The 24495-nt window shown below is 39.4% G+C and overlaps 1 protein-coding gene across 3 annotated transcripts in view; it reads left to right on the top strand.

The window, feature by feature from the left end:
• The first annotated feature begins 6183 nt into the window (after nucleotides 1–6183).
• LOC114658593 (rho GTPase-activating protein 40) overlaps nucleotides 6184–24495 on the top strand; it is a 49620-nt gene continuing 31308 nt past the window's right edge. The window contains exons 1-5 of one of the 3 annotated variants that reach the window (XM_051933271.1): nucleotides 6184–6397; nucleotides 9688–9863; nucleotides 12849–13069; nucleotides 20773–20860; nucleotides 21236–21357. In XM_051933271.1, coding sequence (XP_051789231.1) covers nucleotides 9698–9863; nucleotides 12849–13069; nucleotides 20773–20860; nucleotides 21236–21357 — 597 coding nt within the window. In that variant the 5' untranslated portion in view covers nucleotides 6184–6397; nucleotides 9688–9697. The remainder of the gene's footprint in view (nucleotides 6398–9687; nucleotides 9864–12848; nucleotides 13070–20772; nucleotides 20861–21235; nucleotides 21358–24495) is intronic. The other 2 variants (XM_051933270.1, XM_028810617.2) reach the window with 2 other exon arrangements.

The following is a 24495-nucleotide window of genomic DNA, read 5'->3' as shown; positions in this document are numbered from 1 at the left end:
TGACAACTTTTTCTCCTAACCTTATGGTTCAGTGACGGCAGTAAGACCTTAGGCCAGAGGACCATTTTTGACTGTTAACCTGCCTTTCCTTACATTGCAATGCACAGGACTGTCTGCTTTTATACACTTGACTGGAGGCAGAAGGTGTTTTATGACAGGTTTTCAGGCAAACTTATAACCATGCTTTGTGGCATATGCCGTAATTCATCTGTATGCTCTTCTTATGCTTGTTAGAACGCACAACTCACAACTGTATGGATTTGTGTGCCTAAAATATGTTTAGGGAGTTGTTCTGGTTATCAGGCATGTTGTCCAGCCTATCTTTTAAGTTGATTCTGATGACGTTTATGTGACTGATTACAACAAGAACTCAAGATGTATTTTTGCAGGCAGTGATGATGTACCTACGGTTTATAAATCAGTAACTAAAGGTTTTAAAATTGTAATAGATCAATGACAGTGAAAGTAATAAAATGGAGCAATATCAAATTAAGACATACTGTTGTCATTTTTGGTTTATTATGTTAAGCGCTAGAAAATTAAAAAAAAATGTTTAGCATGTAAACTTGTTTATGGCTGTCACCACCAGGGCTTTGGGGTGGGAATCAGAGTCATGGAGTTGGACTCAGAAGAAATTATGTTACGTGGGGTTAGAGTCAATAAAAATGTATAACCCTGACTCTGACTAAAAGTAAATCTTCTTATATAATACGCTACCATGGCTGTCTGTTTGTCTGTCCAGGATTTCAAATCACCTGTAGCTCGCAAACCATTTGACCAATTGACCTGAAATGTGGTACACATATACTATGTGACGTCTACTGTCCGCTTTTGGGGTGATGATTGGCCTCCAAGGTTATTCCTCTTTTTATTTTCATTTTATTTTATTGTAGAATCAACTCTTGGCAGCGGCACTTGCATACTGGCACAGTTCTCAGCCCTACCATCTTCACTGTCACTTCCCTTACCTCTTCATATCTTAAATCATTCTTGAGGCAGATTGAAGACTTAAATGCAAGCTTAAGTGAAAAATGAAAGAAAACATACTAAGTAATTGCAATACAAACACTGACTTAATCAGTTTTATTGTGAAAAGGTGCCGATGAAAAAAGAGAAGAAGTGGGCCACTAGGGTGGAGAAAAGAAGAGCTGCTCAGGAAGCAGCAAGCGCATCAATGAATGAGCAAATGAATGCTAAACGTACAGAGAAAAAAGAGGATGAAAACTATGAATGCTCAAGTCAAGTGTATTCACTGCACGTTATTGTGCAGTACGCTGTTACTGGTTGTAATATAATCTGTTAAAATTTCCAATTTCACATATACTGTCTAGATTAAATTATTTTTTCTTCTTTCCTTTTGATAAAAATATAGCCTATTGTAACATTTTTGTAATGTCTTTAATAAAAAATATGAAAGAAAAACAGAATGGCATCCCCACAACCTTTACACTCAAACTTTAACAGGTTATGATGCTAAAAAGTAGCCTGATGATTCATGCTGGCAGTGATGAATCTTGTATGTTATATGCATTCAATCAACATAGTAAATATATTAGTCTAATTAGAAGTAGAGACGTTGGTTTTGAATTTGGAGTTGTTGGTTCAATAAATCGAGGAGTCGGAGTTGGAGTCAAAGTTTTTGTGTACCGACTACAAAGCCCTGGTCACCATTCCTTTCTGTTAGTGAAATTAAAGCTACAAAAATATAAAATGTTCCTCTTTCTTACTGCACCCATTTGGCTGTATATTGCCTGAAGTTAGGCACTGGATACACCTTTTCTGACAGAGTTTGGAAATGGAGTAGGGAAATGGTCTCTTCTTGAGTACAAAAAGCAGCAGAGCTCATTAAACCATCCTCACTCAGCATTAAAATTTTCAATTTATTATGCATACATCAATTTTATATATTTTTGTATTGTCCATTAGAGCAGAGCAAAGCCTTGTACATATGTACAATGTAAAAAATGTAAAACAAAACACCACAATATTCAGTATAAATACAAATATACCTCAATACCTGACATTTATGACAATTTTGTAGTCTTTCAAACTGTTAAGTCTCTTGTAGGCAGCAGTGGAGATTAATTAATATTCACTATGTGTCACTGTGGCCTCTGTATTTAATAATCTTTGAACTTATATAAATACACTTTTTTTTAAATATTATTCTGTTATATACATCTACAGTATTTGTTTTATTTCTACTTATTATGTTATATTGCTTGCTTTTCTTTTTTATCATGCATCATTGCTTTTTGTTTTCATTATTGTGCTGTATCAATCTGTGAGTATTTCCTGGATGTGTCAGGAAAAAACCTTTATTTTCAGACATTTTTAGAAAAAATGAGGGGCAAAGCTCCTAGTTAAAACTGATTGCTATATTGTACCCAAACAGGATTATCTTAAGGTTATAAAAAGTGTTACCAATTCCCTAACATTTGAGAACCTAACCATCACTGAAACACAGATATGCTGGTGCACCACTGCTAACCTGTTCAACCCTAAGACTTGTAAATTGTGCCCCTTCCACCTACCCAACTTGATATTGTTTACAGCCTGAGAGCCCCTCAGCTAATAAAGAGAGAAAGAGAGAAACACACAGAGAGAGTCAGCAACAACAGGATTCACCCTGGTGATATTTGATATTCAAAGGGGTTATCCCTATACAGCTTGATGTGGACTAGATAGATAGGAGGAACGATCTCCTCAGACTGTCAGTGGAGCAGGACAGTGACAGCAGTCTGTCACTGAAGCTGCTCTTCTGTCTGGAGATGAAATTGTTTAGTGGATGCAGTGGATTCTTCATAATTATGCTGCCGATTCTCTAGTACAAGTTAAGTATAAGATTATTATTTGTGTTGTGTTGTGAATTTTTTGTTATTGGGATTATTTTGTCACTTTTGTGGCTTTGGGACAGTACTTTAAGCAGAACAGGCTTTCCACTGTGTATTTCCCAGCATTGAGCCTGGTCCATTTGTGGAGCTAATGCTCCTTCCTAAACACATCTCCTAATAATAGAAATCTGAGGTAATCGTAGCATAAACTATGATAAAGTAAGATAACACTATGTAGTGATGAAGGATGCCCAGAGGTTACTAGAAAAACATAAATTTCATATCTATAATTTCTGGTTTCTTTCCACAATCAAAAGAAATACTTTTATGTTAATTAGTAGTGGACAATTAGCCCCTATAGCGAGAGCCCTGTAAGTGTTTTTTAAAGAGGCATGTGAAGGATAACAACTTTATGCCTAGTTCCTGCCTTTCTTGTATTGCTGATGGGAAAAAAAGTCTGTGGGATGTTCACCAAGAAAACTGCTATGCAGTATTAAGGAGTTTTGTGGGAAGATTAACAATCAAAGCACTAGGCATTGCTGGTAGAGCATTGCTTAAAGGTCTATTCAAGGTAGAATGGATATTGGATAATATACCTTTGGACTGGCAGACTGGTGTAGTAGTCCTCATTTTTAAAAAGTGTGACCAGAGGATGTGCTCCAACAACAGAGGGATCACATTCCTTAGCCTCCCAGGTAAGGCCTATGCACAGGTGCTGAAACGGAAGGTCTGTACCATTCTTCAGCCTAAGATACAGTAATAATAATAGGAACAATATGGATTCCTGTCTGTGAAATAGTACACTGGCTTTTCTCCCTGACACAGTTTTTGGATACATGGGCTATGATAACCCAGTCTACATGTGTTGTGTAGATTTGTAAAAAGTCTATAATTGTGTCCCTTGGTGTGTGTTGAGAGAGGTCATAGTCAAGATATTGAAAGTATTAGCTTGTTTTCCAGCAAAAACTAAACAGAATACACACACACTAAAGTCTGGAAGTTTAATCTGCAATTTCAGATAACCACTGTTGGTCAACCCTGGGCAGAAACACCATAGAGATGTGCAAAGAAGAGACACATGATGATGGCACCCACAATAAACTAATATAGAAAGCATGAAGAGGATATCAGCTGAGAAAGTAAGACAAATTTTGCAATTAAAATCATTTTCTCTTGATGTCAGACTTAAATTGTTTACTGTGCATCTATCTCTGTCTATCTATCTATTGTAAAGAAATAACAGACACAGCGTGAAGGTTTGGGGTTTTTAGGCCCCGTATACTGTAAAGAAAAAGGGTTTTTGTCAGTGTTTTCAGATTCAGTACAACAGACAGTCAATAAATGGCAGAGCGGACAATTTATAAGGATGGACAGGAAGTGACGAGATGATGGGGAAGCCGTGGCGATCGATGGGTAAATTACATCATCAGGATGGAACCAGAGGTAAGAAAGGAACCCGGAAGTGGGTGGAATCAGCAGTCTTCTGGGGGGAATAGTTATGGTGGTGCTGCTTCATTTTTCGGAGAAGGACAAAAAGAGAGGTTAGTACCCAGTCATTGTCCCCTGGCACGACTTGTTGCGGCGCATGTCGGTTCTTCCAAAGCGCTTTTGACACTATCTATCTATCTATCTATCTATCTATCTATCTATCTATCTATCTATCTATCTATCTATCTATCTATCTATCTATCTATCTATCTATCTATCTATCTATCTATCTATCTATCTATCTATCTATCTATCTATCTATCTATCTATCTATCTATCTATCTATCTAGCTAGCTAGCTAGCTAGCTAGCTAGCTAGCTATCATGTATACCCTTAAAGTATGACCTTCATAAGAATCTGATCACATAGTAAATATCGGGTTGGTGTTCCATAAGTTCATACATTTATGTGTTGCTTCATAAATCCATGAAAACAAATAAGTAAAAGAATGGCCTAGAAAAGCAAAACGACAAGAAAACCTGAAGGCATCAAGTCCAGTGATTGAACAAGATAAAATATATACAACATTCCAGGTATTTATACTCTCCAAATGTTAAGGCCTTGAGAGACCCCCGTAAACCGTGGCCAGTTCATACTGGCATTTAATCTTGTATACCAGATGGGGCGGCTTGCCAAGTTGCCCACCTTCAGGTCCCACAAACTCTTCTATACGTACCTCCCATCCCTCTCTATCTCTCTCAGCTTCAGAGACCTTCTCAGAATTACAGTAGATTTGGGTCAGCTCTGATTTTGAGATAGTAATAAAAAGCTACAGTTCCCCCTAGGGACCCTTTCTGTTACTGCACTATGGAACAGTGAGTTCCCATCAGAGATCCACATGTCCACTAAAGCTTTACTGCTTTAAAGGTCAACTCCGTTTTTGCTGTTCCAGTCTGGGACCTCTGTCAGTCTGGTGGTCAGGTAGCCTTCTTATAGCCATCCATGGAATTGCTGTCTTTCCATGAGGAGTGCCAGACATTTCAGCAACTGATAGGTTGGTGACTTCCGTATCCTAGGAGAACACTACATGTTACCCAGGCTGGACCTTACTCTTTGTTTGCCCACATGCCCCTGTCCTTCAGCTTTTTGAGAGAAAACTATTAATAGAAAGGACATGCTTCCTTCTGGGATTGCCCTGGCATGACATATGTAATCCCTATGAAGGCATTTTACCCTCTCCTTCACTCCTTCCTGTAGCCTTGATGGGAAATTCCTCTGATCTGTGCCAACCTTTCCTCCCCCAATCCCCACGTTACCCTGTTTTTACTCCATCTCAGGATACATGTGTATATATTCAGTAAATATATATATATATATTATGCTTACTTATATATAAATAAACAAGCAGAATCAATTGATAGTATCTTTTTGACTCTTGCACCTGATCCTTTGAAGTTTTTTTGTGAAAGAAACTAAGAGTATGCAATTGTCACAATACACCATATGTAGTATCTGTGGCAGACTGTATTGACAGCCTCTCATTTTCATGTGGTGGCCTTGTCCACCGAATGTTCAGTTGGTTCAGCTGTTCACCACTTGTTTTAAACAATGCGCTTTCTCATGAAAGATGTTTTCAAATTTGTAAAGGTCTGAATTCCCCACTTAATGTAAACAGGATGCACTCCATTTTAATAGCAATTATTCCAGGAGGAAATGAGCCTGACATATTTATCTTGGGGGAATGGAAGGTGTCCTGGGGGATTAAGCCGCTATAACTCAGAATAAAATTAAATAAAAGGTTTTTGGGCTAGATTGTGGTATTAAGAAGATTAGCAGAACCATGCTGAAATATATACATTGTCCTTACGTCCAGGAGCAGCAGCTACAGGCACAATCACTTTGGCCGAGGCTTGTTTGAGCCCTTCCTGAGGATGTGCTCCTCTGACGTTGCTGCTGCAGTGACCTTGTGAGGTTTAATATGTTTAATGGATTAAAAGGGAAACAGCTTGAGGTGGACAAGCAGCTTCTGTTTCCGGATCTCTCCATTCAGATCAAGCAGCTCTGCTGTACACAGATGACATTAAACTCCTGGATAAGATTGACAGACTCACTGAGCTGATTGCCTGCTTTAACAGGTAAGTTGGTTACGATTGTAACAACTGTGACTGGACAGGCTCAGTTCTCTGATCTTTGAAAAAGTTAACTTGGCTTTTTGTGGATGGAATCGGTCTCTTTTTTTCTGCTTTGTACCTCTTAAAATCTGCCTATACTGTATATATAGTGTGGTCCAGATCTAACTATGCAATTTTTAATGTAATGCAATGCAATAATTGCATAGTTAGATCTGAACCACCCTATATATATATATTATTATTTTTTATTTTTTTATTTTTTGTTTGTTTTTGGGAGATGGGGTATATATATCTCACAAGGATGAAGAATTCTGAAAAGGTAGGGGTATCTAGAGTGGTGCTGTATGCCAACATTTGAATGGATTGTGGAGCTTATTGTTTTCATTTGGCAGAGTTTTAATTTGATCTGTCCAATATTATGATGACAATGTGGAATGTCCTCCTGATTTCTCTCACACTTCACAGCTTCTGTTTCCTGAACAGTGGAACTTTTAGTTGTGAAGTTCCACTTGTGCTCTTTGTATCTCACTACAGTTTTGTTGCTTTCATTTAGTCCATCTCAGGGTATCTTGTGGAATGTGCCATGAGGTACTTGGTGTGCTTTGTTTCCTGCACCTTACATGGTGCGGTGCACATGATTTAAGTATTCATTTTTAATACATTTGACTAACAATGTAACCTTTCTTTCCCATTTTTGGAAACTAAGTGCTGTCTCTCTCTCGACATTCACTTTTTGGGACAGATTTGATGTTGATTGTTTTGGCACCAAACTCTGAATGTGTCTGTTCTAAGCCAATACACTTTGTACACTCAGTGCTGTATGGTAGCATGTGTCACCTATAGCAAAGTAATTTGATGTTTTAAAGTCCCTAGTAGTTGCTTCTTGAGCTGAATGAATATTTATTTACCTCAGGAGTGGCTCAGGTTGGTATATTTTAATCTTTAAGTTTCAAAATTTTTAATACTTTGTCAGACAATGATTAATTTTAATACTATACAGGTAAATAATGGCATATTTGTAGTGTACGTAGTTTCAGGCCATGACAGGGGAAGTTAGAAGAGATATATGTCTTATGCAATAGTGCAAATATTCTACTGGAAGCAGCGGAAAGCACAAAAACCATGAAAAAAATGATTCCAAGACTCCAGAGAATATTAATATTTTCATGCTCTTGATCATTTAATCAGATTTTAATCTTCATAATACTTATGGGTAGGCACACTCATCATAGTTATGGAGATGCTTATGACTGAAGAGGTTTTAAAGTGTATGTTTTGTAAGTTCAGTTTTTCCTGGGATCTTAGAACCAGACACTTTGTGATGTTTATGTGTGGGTGGTGAGAAAATGAAGGGTGCCGTTTGTCAGTGAGCTTTATGTCAATGTAATTTTAGGGCTGTGTTGGTTACATTTGACAGATTTTCAGGCATCTTGAGGCTGGCTTTAAAGTATATGTTTTGTTTTATGGCTTTGAGGTGTATGTTTCACTTGGATCATTTCTTAATATGTTCACATATAGTTTTAGTTCCTGAGCAAGTTGGGCTGCTGACTGACTCTAAATTACCTCAGTGTAGCAAGTATGGGTATTTGCAATGTGATAAATGGTCTCCCAATCCTCTGTTGGTTGGTTTCTTGGCACTCTTTGATGTTTGATTAGGCTCTGTAAACTCAGAAAATGGACTGATGAATCTTAATAGGTTTTTAAAAATAAGATATCTCTTAGGCATTATACATACAGTAATAATCTGAAATTCTATGAGGCAAAAAGTTTCTTTGCACCCTTTCATTCTAGTATAGTTTAATTATTGCTATTTTTATTTGTGTCCACTTCTTTAAACAACAAAGGATAAAAATAAAAAATGCTTTTGGTTACAGATGCGCACCCAATTGCATTATTTTCATCATCGTGACTCTTTAGGGGTAGATGCATAGTTTCTTCTAAAATGTCAAATGACTTTCATGAACTTGTAATACTTTCTTCTGTTTTGTCTCATCACCATGTTTTTGGAGTTAATACAAGAAATCAAGTCAGTAACAGTAAAACTGAGGGTGCTTTTATTCACATTAGTGGAGGTTCGATTGTACTTTGCTTAGAGATAATGTGCACACAAAGAAAGAAGACACAAACAACTACCTCCCAACTCCGGCTCGCCTGCTTGGTCTCCAACAGTTCTTTAAATAGTCCTTGACCGGGAAGTGCTTCTGTTCTTCTTCTCAGGTGACTTGCCAGCATTTCTGGCTCAGCTGGAGAATTCAGGTTTTAATCAGCCCAGAAGTACTTTGGGGCTTCCATTGTCATAGTCCATTAGTACTTCCGGGCTAGGTAAGAATTTGTTCTCCCACCAACTTCCCACAGTGTCCCCTAGCGGCACCCACGGCAACCAGCAGGGCTGTGCTGCCGAATTCCAAGTCCCATAGTGCCCTGTGGGCATTTGCGGCACTGCTGCAGTCCATGGAAGCTGCCGTCTATCGTCTTGGGGGAGACAGTGTCCTTGATAAGCTGCCTTCCCCCATCCTTCCATTACTGGGGCGTCCCAGCCAAGATAAACTGCCGGCCGTCCCTTACAATATATATAATGAATGAATTAAAATGACTTTAACAGTAAATATAACAGCATCTTAAAATGGTTTTAAAGCTAATTAAAATCAAGATGAAAATTCTGGCAGGGGCAACATATTGGTCCAGTAGATAGTGATGCTACCTCATGGATCCAGAAACCTAGTTCGGAATCTTGTGCCCACGTGCTATCTGTGTGGAGTCTGCATATTCTCCCCATGGTTTTTCTCTGGGCATTCTGGTTTTCCGCCCACATACACAAAGACATGCAGGTTATGTTAGGGACTGATTCTAAACTGGCCCTAATGTGAGTAAGAGTGTGAGGGTGCTCCCTAAAATGAACTGGCATTCTGTCCAGTGCTCTTTTCTGCCCAGTGTTTCACACTACCCTGAACTGGATAAAGAGGGGTTAAGGTTAAGAAAGTATGTACTGTATGTATATTGAAAGTCAAGAGATCTATAATTGTTTTCAGAATTATTCTTGGATTCAGACAGCTAGAAGAATACATATTAATGTTAGACTAACGTCATGCAATACTGTCAACAAAACTGCTATCAGTCCTAGGTGGGGCACCCCAGTACCTTATAACAGAACACACTCATGAACTTGCTCAGTTATTTGAATGCAATTTAAAGTCACTACATAAATAAGGATATTGTAGAATAACATAAGAAATGTACTGTTTTCATTTAAAATCCTTTTATTAATGAATATCTTCTCACCTCCTTTGCTTTAGATACTTTGGGATGAATCTGGACAGTTGGACAAACCCATCATGTCAGCTCAATGCTGACAATCTGTACTTCCACTCCTCTCTGTCTGATGCATTCTGGAATGAAGTGGAAAGTATTTGGCAAGGAGGAAGCATCTCACAGACGGAGGGCAGCTTGGGCTCTACCAGGCAGCCTGAGGGTAAGAGAAGTTATTGATAGTAGAGCACTACAGAATGAATTAATTTAACAGGAAAGGTCTAGAATGAGTGCTCAGGGCTTTATGTGTACTGTGTATTGGGTTATGTCTGAGCACTATATTCATTTAGGATATTTACGTCTATGCTCTTGTATATCTGTATACAGTATATAAAATAGACTGTCTGTCTACATGTTCCCTATACAATCCTACACCTTTTGACTGATCTGGAGCAGATTTTGCATAGTTGCTCTCTAGGACCATACAGATAAGGCAAACTACTTTGGAACCCAAAATTTAAAACCCTGGGGATCCCCGTGCTTTTTCTCTGTGTGGTACAGTTTGCACGCCAGTGCCCACCTGCTGGTTCAGAAGTAGTGAAACATCTGAACAGACAAAATGACCAGAGCCTAACAATATCTCATGTGATAAAAGGAGCTTTTGTTGAGGGGTGTTGGATGAGGCTTGATTGAGAGTAGAGGTGCAACACAACACAAAGGAGACTCTGAGGGGTTTTTTCTCACTCCTGCTTTTCTTCATAGTTTAAGCACTATAAACTGTCCACCTTGAACTAAAAGAACAAGTTAGACATGACAACACTCATGCTTACAGCCTGAGAAGGAGTTACCTCAACTCTGGAACCCAAAAAGAGCAAATTCTTGGCTCACAAGAGCACAGAAACACTGTGGATGACAGATGGGGCAGCTAGCAATAACAACAGGGTCACCATTTAAAAAACATATGAAGCTTTTCTTTCTTTCCTGAACCAATTTACAAATTACTCAGTCCATGCCAGGAGACTCTGACTAATACTGTATATTCATCCAACCATCCATCCATTTTCCAACTTGCTGAATCCGAACACAGGGTCACGGGGGTCTGTTGGAGCCAATCCCAGCCAACACAGGGCACAAGGCAGGGAACCAATCCTGGGCAGGGCAACAACCCACCACAGAATACTGTATATATTTATTTAATTTAATGTATGTTGTTGCATTCAATATCTTTTTTGTCTGTTATTGCTATTGCAAAAACATATCAATTATTGGAAATTCACAAGGGTGATTTGATGGTATAATAATATTTTGATGTTGCTATCATACAGTTCAAAGGAGGTGGGTTCAGTTTTCATCCCAGCTACCGACTAGATCAACGGTTCTCAAACTGTGGGGCACGACCCCCCTGAAGTAACAAAAAAGGGGGCACGAATGTTGCCACATGTGGCGTAGTTTTGCTATTCGAAGGGAAATTTTAAACTTGTAGCGGTGTATCGGCAGCAAAAAATATAGGAATGAATTTTATTAGGGTTTCAAAAAAACATTAGGGGGGTGCAATTAAAACTGTTATGAAAACTCGGGTCGCAAATACTTAAAGGTTGAGAAACGCTGGACTAGATGGAGTTTGAATGTTCTGCTCTTGTGCACACATTAGACTGATTCCTTCTAATTGGTTGTGGATATTTTTTTTGTGTGCCCTGAGTTGGCTTAGTGTCTTGGCATACAGTACATCTGATACTTTGAATTCCCTGTGTTATTGCAGAATAAATCTGTGAGTGATTCACAGTAAGACTATTTCCAGTGTATGCTACTCAAAGATGCCAGTAGGCTAACAGATCTGACAAATGAAATCATTAATGGAATTGGACATTTTGAAATGTAGTAACAAATATTTGAGTAACCTGTTGTGATAAAGATTTCACAAGCTGTCTGGCAAGCTAAAGAAAGTTATGATTATTTCACTAGTCTGATTCACTTGTTTGATGTAGCGTTCTAGGCAGTGTAGGCATTTAACAGCTACCTGGTGACATTGATGACTGCTTGGCTCCGTGGATCTAGCACAGTGATAGCAACTTCTACATTAACCTGCTGTAACATTCAGCTGTGAATGTTTTACTTTGGTGTGATAAACAAAATATGAGGGCAGGCAGTGTGGTGTAGTGGTTAAGGCTTTGGACCTCCAACCCTGAGGTTGTTGGTGTAGATCCTGCTATTGACACTGGGTGACCATGAGCAAGTCACTTGACCTGTCTTTGCTCCAATTGGAAAACCAAAAGAAATGTAACCAATTGTATCATAAATCCTGTAAGTCACCTTGGATGAAGATGTCAGCAGAATAAGTAAATGAGTCACATCATGGTTTCATGTCACTGATTTAGTAAAAGTGTGGCCTAACTTAAAACTAAATATAGGTGTGGCAGAGGCATTTGTTCTTAAAAGATAACATCTAGCTTTTTAGGTTAGTGAAACTAGAGAGGGATAAACTACATGTTGCCCAGGTTTGAGATTGAACTGGTATTGTGCCCAAGGCATCCTTTGGGTTTGTACCAGTGCAAATGACTCCTGTCTGTATTGACTGTGAATTTGAACAAAAAACTTGAAAGAGTGCTAATATTTAGCAGAAAATGGAATTACTTATGGAAATAAATTATCAAAGCAAATGTATCTTTCTTGAATAATTACCTGCATCATCTAACTTAGTCAAATCTGCTTAATCCTGTAATGAATTATTATTATTATTATTATTATTATTATTATTATTATTATTATTATTATTATTATTATTATTATTATTATTATTATTATTATTATCCAATACTGGGTTGCAGGATGTCAGAACCTATACCAGTAGCACTGGGCTCAAGGTATTAAATACTCTTGGATTGAGGCACCGGTCTGTCACAGGGCCTACTTATGCACACCAATGTTCTCACATGGGTTTTGACTCACCAATCTTTGGGGATGTGGGTGGAAAACTGGAATACTTGGAGGAAACCCAACAGGGCAAACACGGGGAGAATGTGCAGCCTCCTAGGGGAAATTAAATGCAGCAGGATCTTTGAGGTAGCAGAACTAACCATTGTACCTCCATGCCTCCCCTTAATAATGACTTTCTTCCTCAAATTCTCTAAGTTCATTATTTAACTGACTCTTTTAATTCTACATGTCTTTTTCCTGTATGCGCTGCTTATGTCACCTCTTTGTTTTTCAGAAGGGGAACTGGAAAAAGCCTGGCTTCAGGATGCAGGTTTGTCAACTTTAATTGGTGAGGACTGTGAAGACGTGGACAACATGATCCTGCTGTCGACTCTTACACGGACCCAGGCTGCAGCAGTGCAGCGACGACTGAACACATACACTTGCTCTATTAAAAAGAAACGCAAACAACCCATCCCTGATGTCCGTGACATCTTCGGTTCATCTAGCCTACAGGTAAGCAACATGAAAAGGGATTTAGCATGAAATCATTTTTATAACCCACATATTCTGCAAGATACACTTGTCATCTGGTTTCCAAGAATATGCCAAAATGTTTATTTCCTGAAGCATTAAAAATTGTTGTTAGTGTGTTAAATGTTAGTTTCACTAAGCCAAGATAACATACTTAAATCCTAACATACTTAAATTCAAATAATGCAATTAAGGGTCAAGAAGGGGACGAAAGGAAGATGAAGCATGAAGTTAATGCGAATTATACCTCATCTCTTAAAAAAATGTCCATCTGAAGTTTTATAACTTTAATATCTTGCAAGAAAATTTAAAACCAGATTTTATGTGTTAGTCCTGTTTGTAAAAGATTTATTTTACATATGTGCCCTTGGATCTCAAACATTTGATAAAACTTTTCTAAAATGCGAATATATGATATGAACAGTAGGAAGTTGTGCCATTTAGTATACATGTGCATATGTATGCACTGTGTGCCTCATACAAGGTTCTTTTGGAGGTGAGCTTTTCTCTTCTATTTTCTATAGGACATAGTCTTACATTTCCAAACTCATATTGGGATTGTGAAAAGTTGTTATGGAAAATGGGCGAACAGGGAGATTCACTTATTTTTATATCCCATGACCCTGAATTAGAATAAGAAGGCTTAAAAAATAGACAGAGAGATAGATGGATGTTCCTTTTGAATTGATTAACTGATTAATTTAATTGATTAAAAAAGTATTCAGACCCATTCACTTTTTGCACACTTTATTGTGTTGTAGATTTAATTTTAAATGGATAAATTTGTCGTGTTTGCCCATGTAGACTGACACTCCCTACTGTCTGGGACTTCAATGTGACCTGGAAGTGCTTCCAACGGGCAAAGCCCTGGCACCGGAAGTACTTCTGGGTCTTCAGTAAAAGAAACCACACTGCCATGTCCAAGCAAGTCAGAGGCAGGAGTGGAGACAGGCAACACTTGCCTGGAAGGAGTTGCAATGAAGTGGAGCAAAGAATTGTGCACTTAATTACTGTTTTATCGATATTTAAAAAAAAAAAAAAAACCTTTTGTGCAGTGGCACGGTGGCACAGTGGGTAGCGCTGCTGCCTCACAGTAAGGAGACCTGGGTTCGCTTCCCGGGTCCTCACTGCGTGGAGTTTACGTGTGTCTGCGTGGGTTCCCTCTGGGTGCTCCAGTTTCCTCCCACAGTCCAAAGACATGCAGGTTAGGTGCATTGGCGAGCCTAAATTGTCCCTAGTGTGTGCTTGGTGTGTGTGTGTGCCCTGCGGTGGGCTGGTGCCCTGCCCGGGATTTGTTCCTGCCTTGCACCCTGAGTTGGCTGGGATTGGCTCCAGCAGACCCCCATGACCGTGTGTTAGGATATAGTGGGTTGGATAATGACTGGCAAAACCTTTTGTTTTGTACTCAGGCCCTGTCTGAGCATTTGTGTTTGGGGTTTGGAGCTCTCTGGCAACCCATAGTGGCCACATTATGTGGCTGCGTTATATGACTTGCAGTTGACCTGCATCCTGTGCAGAACAAATTCCTGGCTCTTCCTTATTGTTGCAAGGGTTATCTCTGACTTCTATGTGACCCTGTCTGGAGATAAGAATATATGAAAAATGGATAGATTATTTTAGGTTGTAGAACTACTTACTATAAATAATACACAATAGTGAGACACAAAGGCTAACTTTATCGCTTTTACACATTTTGTTTGTTCAGTACTTATCCCTTTTTCATGAGTTAGTTTTTGTTTGTTTCTGCCTTTGTTGTTTTAAAGAATGGTAATCATTTTTAATTTGCAGAAACTGAATTACTTTAGTACAATGACCCTAAAATGAATAAAGCTGTTTCACATAATGGATAGACAGATATAATTACATGCAGGAAGTTGAAATCTGTTGTGACAAAACTGGACAAAAGGCAGGAACCAAACCTGGACAGGATGCGAGTCTATAGCTATACAATACACGCTCACTCACAGTAAGTTAAAGTCACCGGTAATTCAAACGCTGAACATATTTAGGAATTTGGAGATAACTCACTCAACTAGAAAATGCGAACTCCACATAGACAGTGTTCTATCTATCTATCTATCTATCTATCTATCTATCTATCTATCTATCTATCTATCTATCTATCTATCTATCTATCTATCTATCTATCTATCTATCTATCTATCTATCTATCTATCTATCTATCTATCTATCTATCTATCTATCTATCTATCTATCTATCTATCTATCTATCTATCTATCTATCTATTCAGGCAATTGAAGACAAGTTCCTGGAGTTTTAAGGCAGCAACACTAACCAACTGTTTATATATAAATAGAATGAGTTTCAAATTATTTATTTCCTTTGGTGTTTAGGTAGTATGCACATTTTTTGTCTATTAAGAGTTCAAAATCTATTTTGGCGAATATACTGTACAGTGGATTCAGACACCTTCAATGTCTGCACACTTCATTGTGCTGCAGATTTAATTTTTAATTGATGAATGTGCCATTTTTGCACAACAATCAAGCCATAATAAAGTGAGAACATATTTTCAGGAAGGTCTGCACATTTCTTAAAAATCAAAAACTAAAATCCCTCATGTAAGTATTCAGGCCCTTAATTCAGTACTTTGTAGAAGTCCCTTTGGCAACAATTATATTCTTCAAGTCTTTGTAGGTAAGTCTCTACAAGCTTTTTACATCTGGGTTTGGGCACTATATCCCATTCTTCCTGGAAGATCCTCTCAGACTCCATTAGCTTGGATGGGAGGCATCTGTAAACTGCCATCATCAGGTCTCTCTATAGATGTTTTATGGGGTTTAAGCCAGAGCTTTTCTGGGACACTCCAGAACAGTCAGTGACTTCTCCCAAAGCCACTCCAGTCACTGTTGTACTAAAAGGTGACCTTTTGCCCCAGTCTGAGGTCACATGCACTCTAGAACAGGTCTTATGCAGGGACCTCTCTGTATTTGTCTGTGTTCATCTTTCCCTCAATTCTGGACAGTCTTTCTGACCCTGCCTGTGCCCATAGCAGGCTGATGCCACCACAATGTTTTGCTGTAGCAATGATATTAAGTGAGTAATGAGCAGTGTCTGGTCTTCATCAGACATAGTGCTTAGAGTTCTTCCGAAAAAGTTCAGACTTAGTCTCAACTGACCAGAGAATCTTTTTCTTCATCCTCTCAGAGTCCTTTAAACTGTCCTATGCCTTTTACTGAAGAGTGGCTTCAGTGTAGCCACTCCACCATAAACACTTGATTAATGGAATGCACCTGAGAATGTCTTCCTTTCAGCAGGTTCTGTCATCTCAGCAGATGACTTGTTAAGCTCTTTTAGAGTGACCATTGGATTCTTGGTCACCTTTCTCACCAATATCCTTCTTGCCTGTTTTGTCAATTTGGTTGAACAGCCAACTTAAGGAATAGTTCTGGTAGTTACAAACTTCTTTCATTTCACAATTATTGAGGCCACTGAGCTCCTGGGAATACTCCAAGCTTGAGAAATGGTATACTCCTTGCCCTGATCTCACCACCACTGAGATACAATGTGAATTGAGGGACCTCGTATACACAGGTGTGTGCCTTTATAAATGATGTCAATCAGTTAAATTTCCCACAGATGGACTTGAATCAGATTTTAGGTATAGCTCAAGGATAATTAACGTAAACAGGATACAGTACACCATTTGATGTGCCATAGTCTGAATATTTTTAGAAATGAGAGATTTCAGTGTTTGAATTTTAATAAATCTGTAACTCTTTCAGAAAACATGGTTTCACTTTGTCATTAGAGTGTAGATTGGGTGGCAAAAGTATCCATTTCAAATAAAATCTCCAATGGAATAAAGAGTGCAGAAATTGAAGGGGTCTGAATTCTTTCTGGATCCGCTGTAGAGTTTATTTTTTGAGACTTTACAATATCATTTTTCTTCCAAGCACTGCTAATGTATATCATAAACTGACCTCAAAATCATTCTTTTCTTCTGCAAAGTTTAATATTTCTCTATTATAATAAAAAAATCCTGGGACGAGATGTGACTTTTTCAGAGAGATACTTTAATATCCTGCGAGACGAGACTTTGTGTCAAGAGATTTAAGCACTCCCGGGGCCGGAAATAAAAGACAAAGAGTAGATTACAAAGTAGAGCGTTGTAAAGAATTCAAAAATGTTGGCACGATACACAGTCAGAGCAGGTTAGAGATAATGAAAGTACCAAAATTTGAAAGTCTCAACAAAATGATAGTAATGATCGCATTAGCGCAAACAAACGAAAATAATTACTTGGTGAAATAACAGAACAGTGAAAAGAGATCGAATATATTGTTTGGATTTAAACTTTAAGTCGGAGACTTGTAGATCATCAAATTCATGTTGCCATCAGGGAAAAGTAGTGTTTCTTCCCAATGAAGAGGCGTATCCACGAGAATTAAAAAATTTATTGTTTGGTGAAAGTGAAATCCACATACGTGAGCGGCAGAGACTCAAAGTGGCTGGCGTGTAGTGCAGGCTGTGGGGTTGGTGAGTAAAGCGAGCAGGGGGTGAAGCCCCCTAGTTTATTAAATGGTTAAGACATGTTGCTTTTTGTGCTCCAGTTTTAACTCTTTGACATTGTTCAATGAAATTTGCATATATTCCAATATGTTTTTGGTAAGTTTGCAAAAAAATTACACTTTTTCTCCTAAGCTACTTTATTCTAATTTAGGGGCAAGAGAAGCAGGATCCTAAAGGATATCAGGCAGTAAAGAAGCCAGAGCAGGGTATCAGCCCATTGCAGGACACACTCACTTAAAATGGGCTAATTTAAAATTGATAGTGAAGCTAATCTGCAGATTTTGGCATGTGGGAGGAAACTGGAACACCAGGTGTCAACTCAGTGCAAATATGAGGAAGACATACAAACTACACAGTGACAGCACCTGGTTAGGCCATGATTCTCTATCTGTGAGGCAGCCCTACTAACCACTACTCCACAGTTTGATTCAATTTGTTTTTTTCTGTAGCTTACTACTGTTTAGACAGTCATAGACCACTGAGCCCATTTGCAAATAAATTAACATAGTTAAATCATAGAAGAGTGTGCAGTGACTGAGCATCTTGGCACGTAACTGTGGGAAAGAGCAGCACGTAGAGTGCAGCAGACCCCATTATTTGTAGAGTTCTGGGAAGAAGTAACTTAGCAATAATTTTCACAGACATCAATACAGTAGACTGCGGCAGGGGACCACTGTAGTAAAACTCATTGATAGGAGGCACAGCAGCAGGCAACTTTTGTCCAAGAGAAAACACGCAGGCTATGAACTGCTTTGGAATCCTGATCTTTTACACATTATAGAAGACTTAGAGGATTGGGGAAGTGGTGGGCTTCCGAATAGATTTCTAACACCTATAGCCAAAGTAGAATGCCATAATGAAAGTTAAAACTGTCTCTTACCAATGCACATATTGAGTCTAGTGTTGTGAGAAAAACTGGAGGGTGAGGTTTGCTGGCAGAAGAAACAGGTCAAGGATGAGAGAGAGAGAGAGAGAGAGAAAGAAAGATAAAAAACAGAAGGCAAAAGAATAATTTCTATGGTGTGGTAATTGGGAAGTGAGTAAGGCGCTCAGGCTGTTATCTGGATGGAAACCTGCTGCCCAGGTTTTCTTTTAGAGTGGTTACACTGAAAAAGGAGAAGTACCTGACTTAAGTCGGTCTCAAAATATAAAACTCAAACTTACTATCACAGAGCATATCTCCATACTGGTGTGGACAAATGGGTTGTATTAGTTGACATTACTGTTACTAGAAAGGGTACCTTGAGGAAATTTTCCAGGAAGACTCCAAAGAAATAGGCATCATGGCACCCAAGAATGAAGCTTACAAGATTCCCCCAGGACATTAGAGGACAGCAGATAAACCCATCCAGAAAACGACTCAACCTGCTGATAGCATTTGCTGGGTTGTCTGTCCACTGCCAAGGTTCCTTGACCCGCTAACAAAGAGAATGCAGCTAATGGATACTGGTGGGATACAAATTAAGTTTTTCCAGGAGATTGTAGGCAAAGGTTCTCTCTTACAATAGGTGGGATCCTGCTGCCTGTTCAGATTTTGATGAATGGCTCCTAGATTTTGATAAACAGCCCCTGAACCTGAAAGTGATTGTAGGTCTCCTCCAATTAGGCAGGCATTCTGCAGCCTGATGGTTCTTGTCTACCCATGCTAACAAGTACCTAAGCTCTAAATCTGCAAATGTTGGATTTCTTTCACTCTTAAAAACTAATGAAATATAAATATTATCCATCCATCCATTCATTCTCCAACCCGTTGAATCCGAACACAGGGTCACGGGGGTCTGCTGGAGCCAATCCCAGCCAACACAGGGCACAATATATATCATTATATATTATTATAATATATATTATTAAAGGATACATGTTCTAGAATGGGTTTTTAGGTATTTTGGAGTTTGAGACAAAAGTCATATGGTAAATACCTCAAGTAAAGATGCTGGTGGAAGAGGACATGTTGTTGCACCCAGAATCTCACAAGGGTGATGCTAGATAAGTGGAACAAGAGTGGAGGACTTTTATTCATAGAAAATAGTCTCTCATTATGCCAAATGACAGTATGGAGGAATTTTACTTTGTATGTGACAAACTCTGCTGTCCGTTAAACTGGACCGTACTAGGGGGACACCAAGCCCTTTAGAGTAGAAATAAGTTCTGGGATTTCAGCAATGACTGGGCATCTAGAAGGAAGTGCTAGGAGAATGACCCCAGAAACTTTTGTTGAGGATTCCTGGAAGTGGTTTTTGACCAGGGCTTGAAAGCTTCTTTCTGACCATAAAGCCTTTAAACTTGGAGCTAGGAATATGGGAGAATACAGGCCAGTGCTGTGCTAAGGAAGATGTGGACGGTTTGTGTCAGAGAGGAGGGTTTTTGTGGTGTTTAAAGGTAGGGGGACAGGGGTGCGTGATCAGAATGGTCTGGGCCAGTGGATCAGCTAGGGCAGGGGTGGGCAGATTCAGTCCTGGAGGGCCGCAGTGGTTGCAGGTTTTTGTTCCAACCCAGTTGCTTAATTAAAAAACAATCCTTGTCAATTATTTAATTTCATGGCTTGCTAGTGCTTTAACTCTGCCATGTCAGGTCATTCTCATATCCTAGATTTATTTTCCTTTCTAAGGATATCATCCAAATGATTTGAAGTCTAAAACAGATGAGTAATTCTCAGTGATTCACTTTTTTCTCTTCACTTTCCTTCCAAGTATTTAATTAAACCAAATAGTGCATGATAAATACACACAGGTGTAAATGAAAACAAGCTAAATGGAGAAATGCTGGTCTCTTTTGTCATTTGCATGGTATTGCTCATTAGGAGCAATTAAAAACCAAGAATACAGCTGTTTAAGACTAAAATAAGCAATAAGGGTTCAAAATCTTAACGAGCGAGACAATTAAAGTGAAGCTGAAGTGTTACTTGAGCAATAAGGGCTTCTTATTAAGCAATTGGGTTGGAGCAAAAACCTGCAGCCACTGCGGCCCTCCAGGACTGAATCTGCCCACCCCTGAGCTAGGGTTTTGTCTTGTCTATTTACTTTAATATTTTATTCCTCCTTGTGTTCATCCCCTTGCATGTGCTTTTATTTTCATCTACTTTGGCTTCCTTATTGGTTACTTGTGTAATACACACAAAATTAACAATTACTGCATTGGTTGACTTCCACAGAAAACTCTGCCTGAAACTGAAGACTCAATTTCTAATGACCAGCACCTTGAAGAAGTCATGGGTGATATGCCACAGTGCCCAGTAGGAGGTACTTTACTTACATTCTTAAATATACTGTAAATATCATATGTTGAAACAAAAATTGAAAAAATTGAAGCACATTGCTAACAACATGCAAGACGTGTTTGAAAAATTCAAGTCTACTTGTTTTTGTATAGTGCTTCTTTTTGAGTACATGCTCAGAGCACTTGCATATATTTATATCTATACTGTATTAACAGTTATGTATGTAAAGCACAAAAATTATATTATACGCACAAAGAGTAAAACAGAAGTAATCTCAAAGAATAACAACAGCAAATCATGATATCTGACTGGCATTTCAGGCTGGTCTCCATTATATACCACCGTGAAGCACTAACAAAGTAACATTGCTCTTCTCTTTTCCTTTTAAAAAAATCAGAGAAAGAGGAGATCTTCATAACAGATGTGCCATACTGTGAGCAAGCTGCCCTCCTAGTAAAGCAGGGCAAAACTGCTGATCAAGATAATCAAAGAAAGAAGAATGAGGCCATGACTTTACCTGTGAGTTTGTAAGAGGAAGATGTCCAAATAGTTAAGACTAAATGAAATTTGCATGCAGTTTTATCATGTTATCAGATGATTTGTGTCATGAAACATGTAAATTACCAACTAACATCATAGGCTCATTTTTAAATCGGAGATAAGAGGAAATATCAAAACCATATGTGTAACTGTTGCCTGTAACCTTTCTTGGTGTACAGTTAGGTCCATAAATATTTGGACAGACACAACTTTTTTCTAATTTTGGTTCTGTACATTATCACAATGAATTTTAAATGAAACAACTCAGATGCAGTTGAAGTGCACACTTTCAGCTTTAATTCAGTGGGGTGAACAAAACGATTGCATAAAAATGTGAGGCAACTAAAGCATTTTTTAACACAAGTTGTTAAACAACACATCTGAGTTGTTTCATTTAAAATTCATTGTGGTAATGTACAGAACCAAAATTAGAAAAGAGTTGTCTCTGTCCAAATATTTATGGACCTAACTGTATGTGTCTGTGCTGCACCCCGTGAAAATTTGACCCAATGGGCTCCTTTGGTAGGCTCTCACTGACTGGGACTGTCTGTACTTTCATTCCTTTGCTTCAACCAATTAACTAATAGTAGAAGGCTTCACAATAGCATGCTATCATACCCTCAAAAAACTGCAGCTAGATAAGGAGTGAACCATCTAAACCTTTTGGTGATGCTAGTAACAGTCAGAGACACTGGTTTTAAGCTTTCACTATATTTCTTTGCAGTCAAAACCAATAGCATTAGATATAAGGCAATACAAAGAATCACATAAACTGAGATGGTTTATGCAATCCCATTGGCGAAAGGTTTATGCAGTCCATTTTGCAAAAGCAAGATGCAGATGATAAATTCTGAGATGGTCCAATTTCTTACTTACAAATTATAACGTGTATAATAGAACACTTTGAAATAACATCAGATCTCAATGGAAAAAAAATCCTGTTGGATATCTCTACTGATATGGAGTGGGTAATGTGTTAGGAATGATTGGATGCCACATTGTTTGATGGAAATGAAAATTATCAACCTACAGAGGGTTGAATTCAAAGACACCCCGAAAGTCAAAGTGAAAAAATGATGTTGCAGGCTAGTCCATTTTGCCAAAATTTCATTGCAGCAACTCCAAATCATATTCAGTAGTTTGTATGGCCCTCACATGCTTGTATGCATGCCTGAGAACGTCGAGGGGACATGCTCCTAATGAGTTGATGGATGGTGTCCTGGGGGATCTCCTCCCTGATCTGGACCAGGGCATCACTGAGCTCTTGGACAGTCTGAGGTGTCAGATGTAACCAAACAGGATGTTCCAGAGGTGTTCTATTCAATTTAGGTCAGATAAGCAGAGCATGGGGGCCAGTCAGTGGTATCAATTCCTTCATCCTCCAGGAACTGCCTGCATACTCTCGCCACATGATGCCGGGTATTGTCATGCAGCAGGAGGAACCCAGGACCCACTGCACCATCATAGGGTCTGACAATGGGTCCAAGTATTTCATCCCGATACCTAATGCCAGTCAAGGTGCCGTTGTCTAGCCTGTAGAGGTCTGTGCATCCCACCATGGACATGCCTCCCCAGACCATCACTGACCCACCACCAAACCGGTCATGCTGAACGATGTTACAAGCAGAATAACATTCTCCAAAGCTTCTCCAGACCCTTTCACGTCTGTCACATGTGTTCAGGGTGAACCTGCTCTCATCTTTGAAAAGCACAGGGCACCAGTGGTGGACCTGCCAATTCTGGTATTCTATGGCAAATGCTAATCGAGCTCCACAGTGCCTGGCATAGGGTCCACAAGAGGATGCTGGGCCCTCAGGCCACCGTCATGGAGTCTGTTTCTGATTTTTTGGTCAGAGACATTCACACCACTGGCCTGCTGGAGTTCATTTTGTAGGGCTCTGGCAGTTCTCATCCTGTTCCTCCTTACCCAAAGGAGTAGATACCGATCGGTCCTACTGATGGGTTAAGAACCTTCTACGGCACTGTCCAGCTCTCCTAGAGTAACTGCCTGTCACCTGGAATCTCCTCCATGAGACTTGAGACTGTACTGGGAGACACAGTAAACCTTCTGGCAATGGCACATGTTGATGTGCCTGCCATCCTTGAGAAGTTGGATTACCTGTGCAAACTCTGTAGGGTTCAGGTATGGCCTCATGCTAGCAGTAGTGACACTGACCGTAGCCATGTGCAAAGGTAGTGAAAAAAACAGTCAGAAAAGATGAGGAGGGAAAAATGTCAGTAGCCTCCACCTGTTAATCCATTCATTCCTGTTTTGGGGGTCGTCTCATTGTTGCCCCTCTAATGCACCTGTTGTTAATTTCATTAACACCAAGGCAGCTGAAACTGATTAACAACCCCCTCCGCTATTCAACTGACCAGATCAATAGTCCATCCATCCATCCATTTTCCAACCCGCTGAATCCAAACACAGGGTCACAGGGGTCTGGATCCAATCCCAGCCAACACAGGGCATAAGGCAGGGAACCAATCCCGGGCAGGGTGCCAACCCACCACAGAACACACACAAACACACCCACACACCAAGCACACACTAGGGCCAATTTAGAATCGCCAATCCACCTAACCTGCATGTCTTTGGACTGTGGGAGAAAACCGGAGCGCCCGGAAGAAACCCACGCAGACACGGGTAGAACATGCAAACTCCATGCAGGGAGGACCTGGGAAGCGAACCCAGGTCTCCAGGTCTCCCAACTGCGAGGCAGCAGCGCTACCCACTGCGCCACTGTGCCGCCCATATATATATATAAAATCCCTATGTGCGTCCAGGTGTCCATGTGTGGGTGTCTTCTGATGAAGTGCGCATGCGTGGGGCACGGTGCGATGCGCAATATTACTGTCAGAGAAAGTTAGAGGCGTTTAACGGAAATAAAAACCAGTATTACTGCGAGAGGAAATTAAAGGTACACAATACAGTGACACATATTACAGCCACATACAAGCCAGTATTACTGTCAGAGGAGATTAAAGGCATATTACCGACGCGCACGCCTTATTACCGCCAGAGAAAATTAAAGGTGTATTACGGATGTACAAGCCAGTGGACATACAAGACGGTATCCTTCAATAAGGGCGCGCACAAAAAGGCGAGCCTCAAAA

The sequence above is a fragment of the Erpetoichthys calabaricus genome, chromosome 10 (assembly GCF_900747795.2).
Source record: "Erpetoichthys calabaricus chromosome 10, fErpCal1.3, whole genome shotgun sequence".
Lineage (NCBI taxonomy): Eukaryota > Metazoa > Chordata > Cladistia > Polypteriformes > Polypteridae > Erpetoichthys > Erpetoichthys calabaricus.
The sequence above is the reverse complement of the archived record's forward strand: the minus strand, read 5'-3'. Positions and strand labels throughout refer to the sequence as shown.